Raw genomic sequence first — 15,210 nt, forward strand, 5'->3', positions numbered from 1 at the left:
ACTAACGTAACAGTTACTGAGCCACTAAAACAAACCCTTAAATTTTCCTTTCCTTTTCATACACCATTAACCCACACTATATGAAGATGTTTGCAGCAGCTGTCAGATAGCCTTGCTATAACTCTTCATTTTGTTAGATACAGCTAGAAAACAATCAGAAGAAATAAGAAAAAAGCAAGAGGCAAATAAAGAGAGATTACTATAAAGCTGCATTGTAAATGGAGCTTTAAAATACGTCTAATTTCATTTGACTTTTAAAAACATTTTATACAATGTACATTACTTTAACAGTAAGAAACTACTTAAAAATACACTTCATTCCTTTATTCATTTAACGAAATACCACAAATAATAACCTTATTGTTGCTTTAATGTCACATATCACGGCCTGAGAAAGAGGAAAGTGAGTTCTTATTCATTACAGCTCTGATTCAACAAGGTACTTACTTTAAAGCATGTCCTCAATGGGACTGAGGTCTATATGTTACATAGTACAGCAGAAGTATAAAAATATTTAGATTGCATTACTTAATCCGCTTAAGCATTAGGTTCTAAAATCCCTCTCCTGCTAAAACTGAACCTTTATAATATCATTTGGCTTCTATAACTATCTAACACACAAAATTACTTCATACCTGTAACTGCTGATATTGTTTTACATTCAATTTATCTGCAGACTTTGTTATATCAGGATCATGCATAACGTCCTCTAAAATCCCTTCCGTTTCCTCAGTCTCAGAAGTAGAAGCACTTTCCACTGTCACTTTCACAGGAATGCCTGTCTGCTTGTATAAAACAACCACATCCAGTATATTATTAAATAATACTTGATGAAGAAATAGCATTAGTAACTGCTTCATTTGGAAGCCATTTTATTCATAGAATTCCTTCTTCTAAATTAGTTATGACATATTCATTTCACAGTCATGCACGATCTAGAAGTAAGGTAGGCCTAAAGAAATATGGTTAATCCTTTGCAAAGAATGTCTATGCTAAAATGAAACAATCTGTACCAGTAGGAGCAAACTTTTACTTCATTTACAACCTCTTTGGTCTGTGAAGACACTACGGGGATGGCCTCTAGGCATGAGGTACCTGCAGCACACGCCATGCAGAAGCACAAGCAGCAGCTGGTGCACTACACACCGCCCTGCACCACCAGCTGGGGCTGGGGCTGCGGTACAGCGGAGAGAACCAACGCCATGCTCCACAGCAGCAGCAGGAAGCGGAGGGTGGCTCTGGTCTGGGTCATGCTGCGGGTAGCAGAAAAACAGCAAGGAGCTCTAAGTGGTTGCCATCCTGCCCAGAGCAAGTCTAGCCCCAATGCAAACTGGAGGAAGGAGGAGACGATGCCTGTGGCACCCTGTGCCTCAGGCTGGGGCCCCCACACTGTGCCAGACAGCCTGGCCACGGCCCCCTTCCGCCTCTAGGCAGCATTTCCTGGCCACCCCACCCCTGTCCCAGAGAGCATGGGTACCAGCCCCCAGCACTGCCAGCCTGGCCACACAGCTCCCAGCCACTCCCAAAAGAACCTTCCCCCTACTGGAGAAGCAGGTGCAGGTGCCGGTGCCTCTGGGCAGGGCCTGCTGGCAACAGCATGGAGCTGGGCTCACAGGTAGCACTAAGTGCTGCCTCAGCCCCCCTGCCCCAGTACAGCCCTGTTGCCTGGACTCCTCCTCCCAGTGCTAGCAGGGCCCCCCCCCACACCATCGCCTCATCATGCACACCCCCCCACACACACACACACATACACAGCCCCCTGCAAACAGTCCCCAAGCCCTGGCCCTCCAACACCCCCGCCATAGATGTACCTGTATCCAGGTGCCAGGGCAGCTCCCACCACCCTGCCTGGCTGCATACCAGATGTGCGTGCACGCACACACAAACACATGGCACCCCCTGCCTCCAATTACCCTTGCCCTGCTCCTCCCAGCCCCACATAGCTGCTTGCAGGCTGGAAAGCTGCCTTTAAAAGGAGAAAAATCATGTTTTTCCACAATAAACAGAAAACCAGACCCTGTTCATTTATAAAATAATGACACCAGTAATAAAATAAAAAAGGTTCTCCTGAAATGCTGAATTGTGACAACGTAGTATTTTCTTATGCATAGCTTAATTAAAAGACTGCCATAAAGCATCACAAATCAGACAGCACTCTGCTCTGCATTTCTTCAGTTTTATGGCATGAGTTCTTTATAGCAAGGTTATTTGTTCAGTATATTATTGCTGATCTTCAGCATCGTGAATATCCCCTAGCAATACACAAATAAGAAATCATAATACCTGGATCTTCAGTGGTAACTCATGGGTACTATCCACTGGAAATCCCCTAAAATGACAGGGTTAAAATATTTGTGGTTTTTAAAAAAAATAAATATTGCAATTTGTCATGACTGCAGTTACAAACAAGTTTCTAAGTCATTCAGAAGTATATAATAATTGAGAATAATAAAAGTATATTATAACAAAAAGAAACAAAAATACATGACTGAATCCCCTGAATGTATTGGGCACTTTTACACATGCTCCAGGGGAGGCAGGGCTGGTGCTTTAATTAGAGTAGCTCCAAGATCCGCTCTAATTAAAGCGCCACTGCGTCCCCCGTATCAGCATCCCGGTGCTTAAAAATAGCAGAAGAGGCATTTGAACTAAAGCTCATTCAACAAGCTTTAGTTCAAGAGCCCCTGCTGCCATTTTTAAGCGTGGGGACGCTGCTGCACAAGAGACAGGAGGCTGCTGGAGTGCAGCAATTATCATGCTCCAAACAGGCTCAATCAAGTCTGTTCTACTGCGCTGGAATTCCAGCATGCTGAAGCAGCCTCCATGTTCATGGATAGGCACCCACTGTTATTATGGTATCATTCTGTACACGGTCGCTATACTTTCTAATCAAGAAACAGGCCAAGATTGTCAAAACTGGATATCCAACCTGGATCCTTAAACATGCAAAGATTGGTGCTATTCCAGCTGCCTTTGAAGTCAATATGAGATGCTGGGTGCTTGCCACTTTTGAAAAGTAAATTTTATTACAATGATAAAACATGGACTACGGAGCCCAACTCATCCAATTGTGTACATCTTGGCCTCTAATTCTAAAAGTATCCTAATAACCTGTACACCAGGGGCAGGGGGGCAATTATTTCGGTTGGAGGGCCACTCAGTGAGTTTTGGTGAACTGTTTAGGGCTGCCCTTTGACAGGTGCCCCACCCCCTGGTCACCACTGTGGGACTAGAAGTCCCGTCCCACTAACCCCTGACCTTAGCCACTAGAAGCCCCTCCCCTTGCCCCTGGAAATAACTCCTTTTGGGAGGGGGTTGCCACCTTGGAACCGGATAAAAACCAAATCATACGCTAAAAGTCAAACATCTACTATAACATGTTTTAATTTTATTTCAAAAAATATTTTTGTCCTGATTTATGTGCATTTGCATAGTATATATAGAGATGATTGCAAAATAGCTCAAAAATAAAGCCTTACTCTTGTATATTGTCAAGGGGGGGTTATGGTTGCAAGTGTGGGTGTGTGTGTACGCTAGGGGGTTGTATGGGCAGGGTGTGGGTGTGATGGACGGCGGGGGGAGTGAGGACCACCCCCCCATGGCACTGTGACACACAGCCCCTGCCACCAGAGGCAGCACTAGCTGGAGGCAAGCGCTTGGGGTGCTCATGGCCCATGCAGGCACAGCTGCTCAGCGGTGCACAGCTCCAGCCAGTTCCGATAGCTGCACATGGCAGGGAGGAGCAGAGCCAGGCTGGCCCACCTCTATTGTGCAGGGCTCACTTGCAACTCCTGGGACTTGTATGCCACTGGGTGGAAGCCCCATGCATTGAAGCCAGCTGCCTTTACCCACTCTCTGCTGCCATGTGCAGCTCATGGGACTCTGCAACTTCCAATCACTTGTAGCAGAGTCCTGTGAGCTACACGTGGCGGCAGGGAGTGGGGAAAGCAGCAGGCTCCATTCTGCGGGGCTTCCCCCCAGGAGCGTGCAAGTCCCATCTGCATGGTAGCAGTGAGCTGGCCTGGCTTTGCTCCTTGCCACCACATGCATCTCCCAGAACTGGCTAGAGCCACACGCCACTGGGTGCCTGCATGAGCACCCTGAGGGCCTGCCATTGGCTGCTGCTGCTGCTGCCAGCAGGGCCTGTGTGTCATGGGAGCTGGGGGGTGTGAGGGGGTCCCCACATACCCCCCCACCTCAAAAACAACAAACCCAGCTCACCCAAGCTCCATGCTCCTGCCACCCCTCTGGGTGCAGGCCCTGGGCTCCCACCAGATCCAAGCTCCATGTTCCTGCCCAGCTGTAGCTTTCCTATCTGTTTCCTGGAGCAAGCGCCATAGCAAGGACATGAGGAGGAGCCACTGGAAGCTGGGGAAGCTGGGAAGGCTCCCTGGTAGTTACAGCAGTAGCCCTGCCTAGAAGCTGTATGAGCTGGCCAGGGCCAGGGCCCGGGCCCTCCTGCACGAGGCTGGCAACGAAGCATGCAGGCTGGGCAGAGTACAATTAACTGGTGGGCACCTGCAGACCAGATGAAATTGCCTGGCAGGCCAGATCCAGCCCGCGGGCCGTATTTTTTCCACCCCTGCTGTACACCCTTATGTACGTTTTGCCAGACAAATCTTTACAAGCCAAAGCACTACAATAACCTTTATTTCTGTATAACTGTTTGTTTTACATAAATATTCCACAGTAATTTATCTTTTTTTGTACTTGTAAGACCAAAATAACTATTTTAGAAGGGAAAGAAAATATGCATCCATACACACTTTTTCTTGAAGACTAAATGTCAGACTTGCAAATGCATTCTGGGCTCAGAAAGTTAAACTCAATCTTTCGATAGACTGGAAAGGAAATGATTACTATTGCTACTTCTATTTCTAAATTCTTTGGAGGTACTTGGATATCATGATGGTGAAAACTATCATGCTTCATGGTTTTACTGTACTGGAGGAAAATGGGTAGCCTAGAGAAGACAGGTAAGGAGACATCTCACATAGCTAGGGCCAATCCTGTCATAAGATTTGAATATCTGATGAGAGACTTGAATTGGTTTGGTATATTTAATGGGAAGTTAATGCATAAATCAGCATCTAGAATTGAGTTTACAGTAACAAAACTGCTATGGTACCAGGTGAAGCCTTTCTAGTTGTTTGTGGCTTTGCTCATTGAGGCCACACACATTCTGTTTGTACCAAAAATTATGGTTCTCCCAGAAATAACAAAGAAGTTTGCAGATATTTAAGCTTTTTATCCTAGAGCAAAAATGGCCACTCTTGGAGAAAACTAACCCAGTAAAGCCAGGGTTAAACAGCTTCCAGAAGAGTTTCTCCTAGGAAACCGAACATCTGCATACCTTCCACTGGCTTAACTCCCAAGGAACAGGAGGAACAGAGCCAGAGAGAAGGCTCCTGGGCCTTTCCCAGAGTGGAGTCATAGTCGGGAGAAGGCAAAATGGAACAACTGATCCCCTCCATCCCATAGTCCAGGAGGGAAGAGGGCAGGCTGTCAAATTAATGCTTCCGCTACGGGCAGGGGCAGCCCAAGAAGCAGCCCTCTAATCCTCCCTGGCTGGAAAGCTTGCCTGTGAAGCTCTCCAGCCATGGGGCTGGAGGAACATCTATACAGTCCAGCTCCTGGGCTATTTTTATACTGGATGAAATTTCTTCTAGTAGAAATAAATATTGGCATGTAGCCTTCAATATGAATAGCAATAATCAAACCCACTGGTCAAGTTTGAGCGCTCTGACATATGTACATACCAATTATCTTCAGTATATTGTAACAAGACTGACCAAGTCTCTTTGTAGTATAACTAGACAAAATGTATTCAATTATTCTGAAGCCCTTAACTCAGAGCAATTAATTAATTCACATCTTAATTTTAAAAGTTAATACTTCAGATCAGTATGAGCAGATACTGGAATTTCATACTTACAATTTTTTCAAAACATTTAAGATAGCTACCCAAAGACTAGGAGACCAGGCTGCTTCTATAGGATTTAAGAACAATGCATGATAACATTCTCCTCTGCCCCTTTTAATTTTTGATTTTCTCCTTCTCCATCATTCTCCCAGCTATATGCATAGTCTAAGTTGTTGCTTAAGTTTCCTGAAGTGGAGCAACTCAAAAAGTTTCCTTGCCTTTCCTGACTCCTCTTTCTAGGATGAAGCCAATACATTTCCCAAGACCAAAGTCTAATGATATACATCTTTCCTGAAATGCTGTGTCATTACTCATTTCTCAGGTGACAGCTGAGCAGAGATGAGAAATTCAATGAACTCCACACTGCACTGAACACATGCACAAACACAAGATACAGGTAAATAAGGCAGAAAGGTAAAACAGCAATTGCTGAAGCAAAGGGCATAACTAGTTTTGTATACCCATATGAAAAGAGATAGGGATTCATATATAAAACTGACAAAAAGATAACCATGTGCTTTGTATAACAATATAATTCTAACATAAATTGATTGGAATTTAAAATAATTATGCTGATGATAAAAGAGAAGAAACAGCATCCTGGTCAGTCTCTCTCAGCTATGATAGGTCTGCAGAGCTAACATAAACAACTCTGTCAACCATTCAATGAAAAGAAATAGGAGTTTAGCACTGTGTTAAAAACTTTTTTTGAAACCTAAGGATTCAAGAAACAGTTGTAAATGCTTAGGTTTCAATATCCACTTACACAGAACATGGAAAGAAAGCATTATGGATGCAATATAAAATCCTTTTTTGGACACCCTGTAAATTCTAATCTTTTAAACCACTGTACACATAATTCAACTATAATCCATAATGCACGTATTATTTTCTCCCTCCCACTCCAAGAATTTTACCTGCATCTTTTTGCACGTTCTGCGGTACGCCAAGGCAGGAAACCATCTGCACCTGGTGGTAACGGTTTGGGAGAATAACCATCTTTACCCAGTGGAGTCTTTTTTCCAGGACTTACAGATTTTTTTGATGCTAATCCTGTATTGGACAGCAGGAATAGAGGATAAAAAAGAGACTTTGTCAGAGCTACAACACAGAGAAACTGCAATAGCTAAAACTGCTTAGACGTTTCATTCAAAAGATGCTTTTGTACTTATTCATCACTTTCTCAAACATTCACATATCAAACTAAATGTTTTAGAAAGAATCTATAGATAAGAATGAATGCTTTTGTTTTTGAACACTTGAATAATAATGGTTGTTATTCTTGTGTAGAGTGCACTATTCAGTGGTTCTCAACCTTTTTTGTTCCAGGACCCATCTGTAAACATTGATGGCTGGTCTAGACCCAGTGCCCCTCGCCCCCAAACTGCTGTCCTCTGACCCCAGGCCCCAGCAGGTACAGTAGGGGGATGGGTGTGTAGAGGGCATAGGAGGCCCTAAGCAGCCCCGTTTGCAGGCTGAAAGTCTGCCAGCCTGCAAGGGAATAGCCAAGACTTCCCACGTTTTTCTCCTTTAAAGGAGAACCCACTTATTGCACACCACAACGTGCTTTGAAATAAAACGTGTTCGATGAGCTTTAAATCAAAGCACCCCGCCATCATTTTTTCAGCGCGGGGATATGCAGTGGCGCCGATACACGTGACGTACGGGCACTTTTAATTAGTGCAGCTCATTAATTAAGGCATCTGGGGCTGCATCCTACAGCATGTGAAAAAATGCCCTCTCCTTTGTGAAGTACTAGGAAAATGCACATTGGCCTATTTTAATGTGCATTAACTAAAGACCATGGTTCTTAAGTGATGCTTTAATGATCATTAAAATAGGCTAATGCACATTAAAGCAAACATGTAAACTACTACAAGACCATTTCAGGCTGGACATAAGGAAGAATTTCTTTACTGTCCAAGCCCCCAAGGTCTGGGACAGCCTGCCATCGGAGGTGGTTCAAGCACTTACATTGAACACCTTCAAGAGCAAATTGGATGCTTATCTTGCTGGGATCCTATGACCCCAGCTGACTTCCTGCCATTTGGGCGGGGGGCTGGACTCAATGATCTTCCGAGGTCCCTTCCAGCCCTAATATCTATGAAATCTATGTAGATACACCCAGTGTGACATCTGAAAACATATATGTAAGAAGTATAAATTTCTGGAAAATATCTTATAACAGAGCTAGATTTCTAGAAGTATAAATAGGCCCATTTGTGCTGATAAGACATGAAGTTCCTCCTCAGGGTCAAAAATGGTAAACAGAACTAAATTTTTTGTTTGATTTTATTATATTAAATGCCTCAAGCAGCACAAGCTTTCCTCCTCTACCTGCATATGCTCCTGAAATTCAACCTTTCTGAAACCAACCTGCTATGCACAATGTAACTTAATTATACTTACCTCTGTCTCTCCAAATTACTGAAGCAAAAGATGAAAGATGTAGTTGTCAGCTTTAGTTATTATTTATTTTGTAAAATATTTATAATGTAGTATATTATATATTTAAGTATGATTTAAATAGTAAATGCTGAAAACACCAAAGTTATGAATAATTTGTTCAAAGAGCACTTTTAAGTGAGGAGATAGATGACAATGTTTTGTACAATAGGGCAGATTCACTGCATTTTGTAATCTAGAAAGGTTGTGTTACCAGAAAGCCGATAACTGTTCTACCAAACCTTTAAGAACCAGAGCAGCTTAAAAAGTTAGAAGCTCTACTGAGGCTGCACTGGGAGCCTGCCCTCATTAGTCCCCATCCTCTTCCTTTTATAATTAATTGTGATGTTGTTTGGTACAATTCTGGAAAATCTTTCCTAAAAATCATTAAGAAATTGAGAGCAAGAGAAGTAGAAATTAAGGGGAAGAAATCATGAAAAATCTGTGTATTTAGTGCAACAGAAATTTTGTGGCAAGTTAGATTCTGCAACATGTTTTTGTTTTTCTAAGTTTATTCTTTATCCTGCTTTTAGTCTGTTCCAAATTCAAGTACTAAATCCTAATTTTCCAAGGCTTTAGTGAATATTGGTGAAGACTGTTTACCTCGTCATATGAAAACACTGGTCACCAACTGATCAAATTATTGCAGCAATATTTACAGAGTAAATTTATTGTCCCTGACAGTAGTGATATTAAGCATGCTTCCCTTAACGTTATTTTCATTTACATAACAGAGTTAAACAACAGTAATGATATTACCTGATATTTAGCTTAGGCAATATATGCTTCTTTCCCAGACCTTTAAAAGTATATTTTGTGCCTGAAAGCTTGTTAACATGTCTCCCAACTGTTTAACTGTTACAATAAAAGATATTACCAAACAAATCTTGGTTCTCCTCAACCAGAAGCAGTGTCGCTATCTTCAGGTACACTGCTGTGAGACAGTGCCAATTAGGTAACCCCACTTGGCCTGTACTGCCAAGTGGACGTAGCTACACATCTTCCAGTTTAGGAGCCTGTGTGAATCAGAACAGCATGTTGAAGGGCACTGCTGTTGCAGACAGTAAATTTATCATGTGGACATGGCCTGAATTTTATGCTTTCATACACTGGATTACTTCCCAGTACATTTAACTGGACCTGAAGTACAGCACTTACTGAAATTGTCCTACCTTCTCAAATAGATTAAAGGAAGCAGAGCACTAAAAACATGAATACAGCATACATGTTTCACAAATTCAGGACCCTTCTAGACATGCAAGTAAAGGCACAATGGAATCTAACTCAGGGGCCCTCTGTAAGTGCATGGCAGGAAATACAATTGTGGGATCACATATTAAATCCCATTATGTCTTATTGCTGGTGCGTGGGGAGTCCAATATCTCGATCCTGGGCTCCCCTGAACTAATTCCCATGACTGCAAGCCCTGCAGCTGACAGGGCTCAGCAGGGCTTGCAGCAGGGGCAGCATTCCCCACATTGACCCTGCTGCAGTATCTTTAGCCAATGCTGTGGGGCTGGCAGTGGGGCTGATGAAGCATCGTCAGGTGCAGGACTCGCAGTGTGGCAGTAGCATTCCCCACACTGCTGTCACTGCAAGCCCCACAGCCCATGTTGCTGCAGGACTTGCAGCCAGGGCAGCACAGGGGAACGCTGACACTGCTCCTGCTGCAAGCCTTGAAGCCAATGAGGCTGAGAGAGGCAGCATTCTCCCTGCTGCAAGGCCCACAGCTGACAGCGCTGCCACCACTGGAAGCCTTCTTCATCCGGCAGGGCTGGCAGCAGGTGGTGCCCACCTGTGTCTGGCAGCCCCTCAGTTGATGGGGCTCCCAGCCACAGGGGAACACTTGGCCACATGCTCAATTAATGGCATGATCAGAACCTGCTACAAAGTTATTACAAATTTTCTGTGGAATAACTTTGTAGCTTTTTTATTATGCCATTAATTTGTTGAAAGTGTAGCTAGGTCACACCTTAAGGCATGATTACCTGATTAATCACACCTTAAGCATAACATGTAGAAGGGGTCTCGGTGTAATTCTACCAAGCAATAAGAACAAACAAAAGCAAAGGCCTGGTCTCCAGTTTTGGCTCTGATATAGTTCTTCCAAGTTAGTGTGTGAGAAATGGCCACAGACTCTCTTAAAAAATTATAAATGGTTATTTCTTAACCAAAGACTATTATATTCATTTTCTTCCCACCAACCCTCCTGCTTCTCCCTCCCCAAAAACATATGATCTCAACAGGGGGTAAATGTGTACAGTTCTGTGATCTCCTTGGAGGCAAAAAAAATGTGCCCATGTCATTTCTATTTGCCATTTCTTCTATTTACCTCTGAATTCGTACTGTTTCCATTCATGAGAACATGGAGGTGAGGAGTGAAGCCAGGCCCAGGGCCCCACGCAGCACACATGCAGCTCCCCACACTTGCGCACCACCAGAGGGATGTCCCGTCCGATGGAGCCAGAGGCCTGACCCTGCTCCCTGCCACCACATGCAGCTCCTGGGACTCTGCCAGAAGTGGAGTGGAGCCCTGCCCCTGCTTCCCGGCAGAGTCCCACGATCTGCATATGGCAGCAGGGAGAGGGGAAGGCAGCCAGTCCCATCATGCTGGGCTTCCCCCGCAACCCGGTGGTGCATGAGTACCAGGAGCTGCATGTGTACCACGTGGAGCCTGCGTGATAGAGGTGGGCCGGCCTAATTACGCTCCTTGCCACCACATGAAGTCCCAGAACTGGCTGGAGCCAGGCAGCAGCACCTGCGTGGGTCACAAGCACCCCAAGGGCCCACTGCCTGCTGCTGTCCTGTAGTCCCCTAGTCAGATGAAATTGCCTGACAGGCCAGCCCCTATATTTTGCCCACCCCTGTTCTAGATCCACACAGACATTCACAACAGCAAAAACGTGTGTGTGTGTGTGCGCGCGCGCACGCGTGCGTGCGTTGGGGGGGAATTTAAAAGCTTATTTCTATACAAAAAGGAGAACTATATTACCAATACGAATAGTAGCTTTTCCTTTCCGACCACTTCCTAGGACAATTGTTCTTTTCTTTGGTTTACTTTTCAAAACATCCTTTGAAGAGGGAGATGTTAGCCACTTGTACTAGAATATTGAAAAAAAAAAACCACAAATATTTCATTTAGTAGCCAATATTTCTAAAGGTACTAGTTTAGTTTTATAATTAAGATTACACATTTTATTACTAACAAATAAATTTCACTTGTTATTAAAACTGCATAAGGTAAGGTCTCACTATTCAGGAATACAAAGAACTAAATCCTCAAGAGTTTGAAGAGATTTTGATTTAAATAAAACTCAGTACATTTTGACTGTAAACATGCCACACAACATTCAGGGAAATATTCTGAAATTATCACTACAGCATACTCCCCTCCTCCATTTTTATTTCTTCTGGAAAAATAGATCTGTTATTACAGTAATAAAAATGGCACCTGTGCTGAACATGGCAACTCTGGCACCTGACTTTCATGCTCTACATTGAGCTGACTTCATAGGAATCAGGGTATAGGCTCTGGGTACATTACTCCAGACAAATAATGACTTGCAAACAAAAAGGTTTTTTCAAAGCAGCAAACATTACAAGAATTTGAACTACATCTGAAGTCATCGAAGTGAAAACTGTGTTTTGGAATTACTACTTTCCTTTAAGGTTACACTGCACAACTCCGTAAGCTCTCAAAAAGAATTAAAACTTGTGAACAGCCCTCTAAGTTTATAACCAAAGCATTTATTCCAATATCTTGTCAGTCTTTTTGAGTGCGCTACTCAAAAAGCAGGTATGTTAGAGCTTGGGATTCCACTCTAAAAAAAAAAAAAAACTTATGTAGGTTTGAAATTAATACAAAAGTATTTGCATCATACCAGAAAGTTCTTTCCCCAGGCACTATTAAGCACAGTGAGGCTCAGAGGAGTGTCATGTAATAATACTATATTCTTCAGATTTTACTGCAGAACCAACACAATTAGGGAAAGTTAACTGGATATTAATTTAAATCTGCCTCATTAGTCAAAAGAACTTTTAAGCTTTGGTCACAGAATTTTTTTCTATTAGTGAGACTGCTAAACAGAAATAAACTTAAATTGTAGAATTTGCAGTGGAGACTTTTTAAATTTCTTCTTCTAAAGAATCCAGCATGCTGGATCCTAGTATACAACAAAGGCTCCAAGGGCAGCTATACTCAAGCCATAACGATGTTCTGATGCACTGCGCTGGAGCATGGTAATTACTGCACCCCAGCAGCCTCCAGTGTCTTGTATATCAGCATCTCCACATTTAAAAATGATGATGGGGGCACTTTATCTAAACCTCATTCAACAAGCTTTAGATACAGTGCCCCCGCCACCATTTTTAAGTGCAGGGACACTGATACACAAGACACTCCAAGAGCCGCTCTAATTAAAATGTTCCCCCCTGCCCCATCTCCCCCCAGCGCACGTATAAAAGTCCCAAGGTATTTCAGTAATACTATAACAACTTGACTTTCGAAGTACAGGTTGCATTTCCAGGTCTGACAAAAAAAATAAAAAGATGTTACTTATCGTTAACTATTGCTCTTGAAGTTTCCTCTGTATATATATACTCACTTGTCATATGCCACATATAAGAATACATCACTGGTATCAAACTGCCTTGAAGAACTATATATTGGGGGGGGGTGTAAATAAAAGAAGTCCACCGTCAACAAACCAAGTTTCCTCTCCCTATGTACAGAATACTAATATTACATAGAACTTCATGGTAGAAGGGGAGACAAGCTGGTTGTGTGAACACACAGGTAACTCTTGAAAAAGTTAATGATATATAACTTCTCTTTTCTTCTTCAGAATCCTACCAGCATTTCCACTTGTGGAAGTCTAGCAAACAGCAATCCCCTGGAAGACACAGATCTAGACATGCTTACGTCACTCACAAGAACTGGGCAAGGGAGTGTGAGGGGCCATATCTCATTCCATCTATTAAGCACCTAAGCACAATCCTATTCCACCTTATCCAAGTCCCCAAAAGTTATTAAAATAAAGATTCTGGTGGGTACCCTTCTCCTCACTACTTTTTGTATTTTAGTTTTAAGGCTCAGATAATTGCATGCTATAAAAATAGATGTCCAATGTTTTTTCAGGGATATGAGGAGAGAGAATTGGATCACATTTAAATTGGTGGAAGACTAGGATGTAGTTCTAAACTTCATCTTTGCTTACCTCCACCCAAGGATTCAGCTTAAGATAGTGGTATTGTGGTAGTTCTTGTGGAATGGGTCTCCCTAATATCTCTCCACACACAACTAATAATCTACTGGGCTTTCTGAAGGCATTTCTTGGTATTTGCCAAGTAAAGGAAAAACCCTTTTTTATACTGAGGGCAGAGGATTAATACCTCCTGCATTGAAATGTGGACTAGTGAAGAAAGCAGAGGAAAATTTCGAGAAAGGTGAAAATCTGAGACTTCCATAGAAGTGAAAAAGATAGTTCCTTGTGGTGACTGTTCTTCTGAACCACAGTAAGCAGGCAAAGTAGCCAATGAAATTGCAAAAAGGTAATTGATATTAGAAGAATATTCTGATTATTCAACTAAGAGTAGAGATGAATATTCCCTGCTGTTTGAAGAGAACAACCACCACTGCAAAGTTGTGCTGCAGCTTCTTTCTTCAGTGGGCAAGCTGAAAGTTCTGAAGTGGTAATTTTTTTTTTGTCTAGACACAGGATCGCAGGTAGTTGATACAAGTCTGCTTAAGCCATGAGAATGGGCATCCTTTTAGCTGGTATTCAGTTTGCAAACTTCCTGCAATAAAAAAGGATAATATACCCTAAGGCTGACTTAAATTTGAACAGCCTTATGTTCTCATTGATATTTCTAAGATATGTCTCAATCACTCTTCTTGAGGGATCAGGTAATAATCCAAATCAACCCTTTCCTTCCACGTTGGTGTGGAACCTCCTCCCTGGTTCCTTCCTTTCTAAGAAAATTCACTTCTTCAGTAGATCACTTTTGTAACAGGTCTTGCAAAAGAAGTAAAAGATAGATTGGAAGGTATGTAAAGGAGAATCTATATCAGAGGCGGGCAATTATTTCAGGTGGAGGGTCCCTTACCGAGTTTTGGCAAGCTATCAAGGGCCACATTGCTAGCTACACCCCTTGACAGGTGCCCTGCCCCCAGTCACCGTCTTGTTACCAGTAGTCCTGCCCCATAACCCCTGACCTTTGCCACCAGAAGTCCCTCCCATTGCCCCCAGAAATACTCCTTTCAGGAAGGGGTTTTGCCATCTCAGAACCAGAAAAACACCAAATTATATTCTAAAAATCAAACATCTACAACACTCATGAATTTGATTTAAAAAAATATTTTTGTCCTGGTTTACACGTTTGTGTAGTGTACACAGAGGTGATTGCACAATAGCTTAAAATGAAGTCTTACTCTTGTACACTGGGGGGAGGGGGGGCATGAGTATAGGCTTGTGGGCACAGGCGACTGGTAGAGTGGGGGCCCACTCAGGACAGGGCAGGTTTTTTTGCCATGCAAGCTAGTGGTATGTGGTGGGGGGGGCACTAAGCCATGGCACAGAAACATAGGTGTATATATGGAGCTTTTGGCCTGCCCCCAAGGCCTGCCTACAAATTGTGCCCCCCCAGACTCAGGAGGCACAAGTCACCCCTGCCTGTGGGAGCTGTTAGTGTGTGTGGATATGTGGGGGAGGATGTGGACATGGGGATGCGAGGGTGAGGTGATGGAGCATATGTGTGCGCGCGCGCAGATATGTCAGATATCGGTGGATATGGGGTTTGTGGGGGACCATGGCTGGGCTGGGCTGTGTGAGGGGGTGTGGGTG

At 43.2% G+C, this 15,210-nt stretch overlaps 1 protein-coding gene across 3 annotated transcripts in view; it reads right to left on the minus strand.

Moving 5' to 3' along the window:
* The window catches only part of CEP78 (centrosomal protein 78), a 44,704-nt gene that overhangs the window by 13,951 nt on the left and 15,543 nt on the right, over window positions 1-15,210 (minus strand). For 2 of the 3 annotated variants that reach the window (XM_019517424.1, XM_019517423.1), the window contains 4 exons: window positions 11,361-11,469; window positions 6,841-6,976; window positions 2,284-2,329; window positions 636-785 (listed from right to left, as the gene is read on the minus strand). In XM_019517424.1, coding sequence (XP_019372969.1) covers window positions 636-785; window positions 2,284-2,329; window positions 6,841-6,976; window positions 11,361-11,469 — 441 coding nt within the window. The remainder of the gene's footprint in view (window positions 1-635; window positions 786-2,283; window positions 2,330-6,840; window positions 6,977-11,360; window positions 11,470-15,210) is intronic. The other variant, XM_019517422.1, reaches the window with a different exon arrangement.

This window comes from Gavialis gangeticus, unplaced genomic scaffold (assembly GCF_001723915.1).
Source record: "Gavialis gangeticus isolate Ggan-Ray unplaced genomic scaffold, GavGan_comp1, whole genome shotgun sequence".
Taxonomy (NCBI): Eukaryota; Metazoa; Chordata; order Crocodylia; family Gavialidae; genus Gavialis; species Gavialis gangeticus.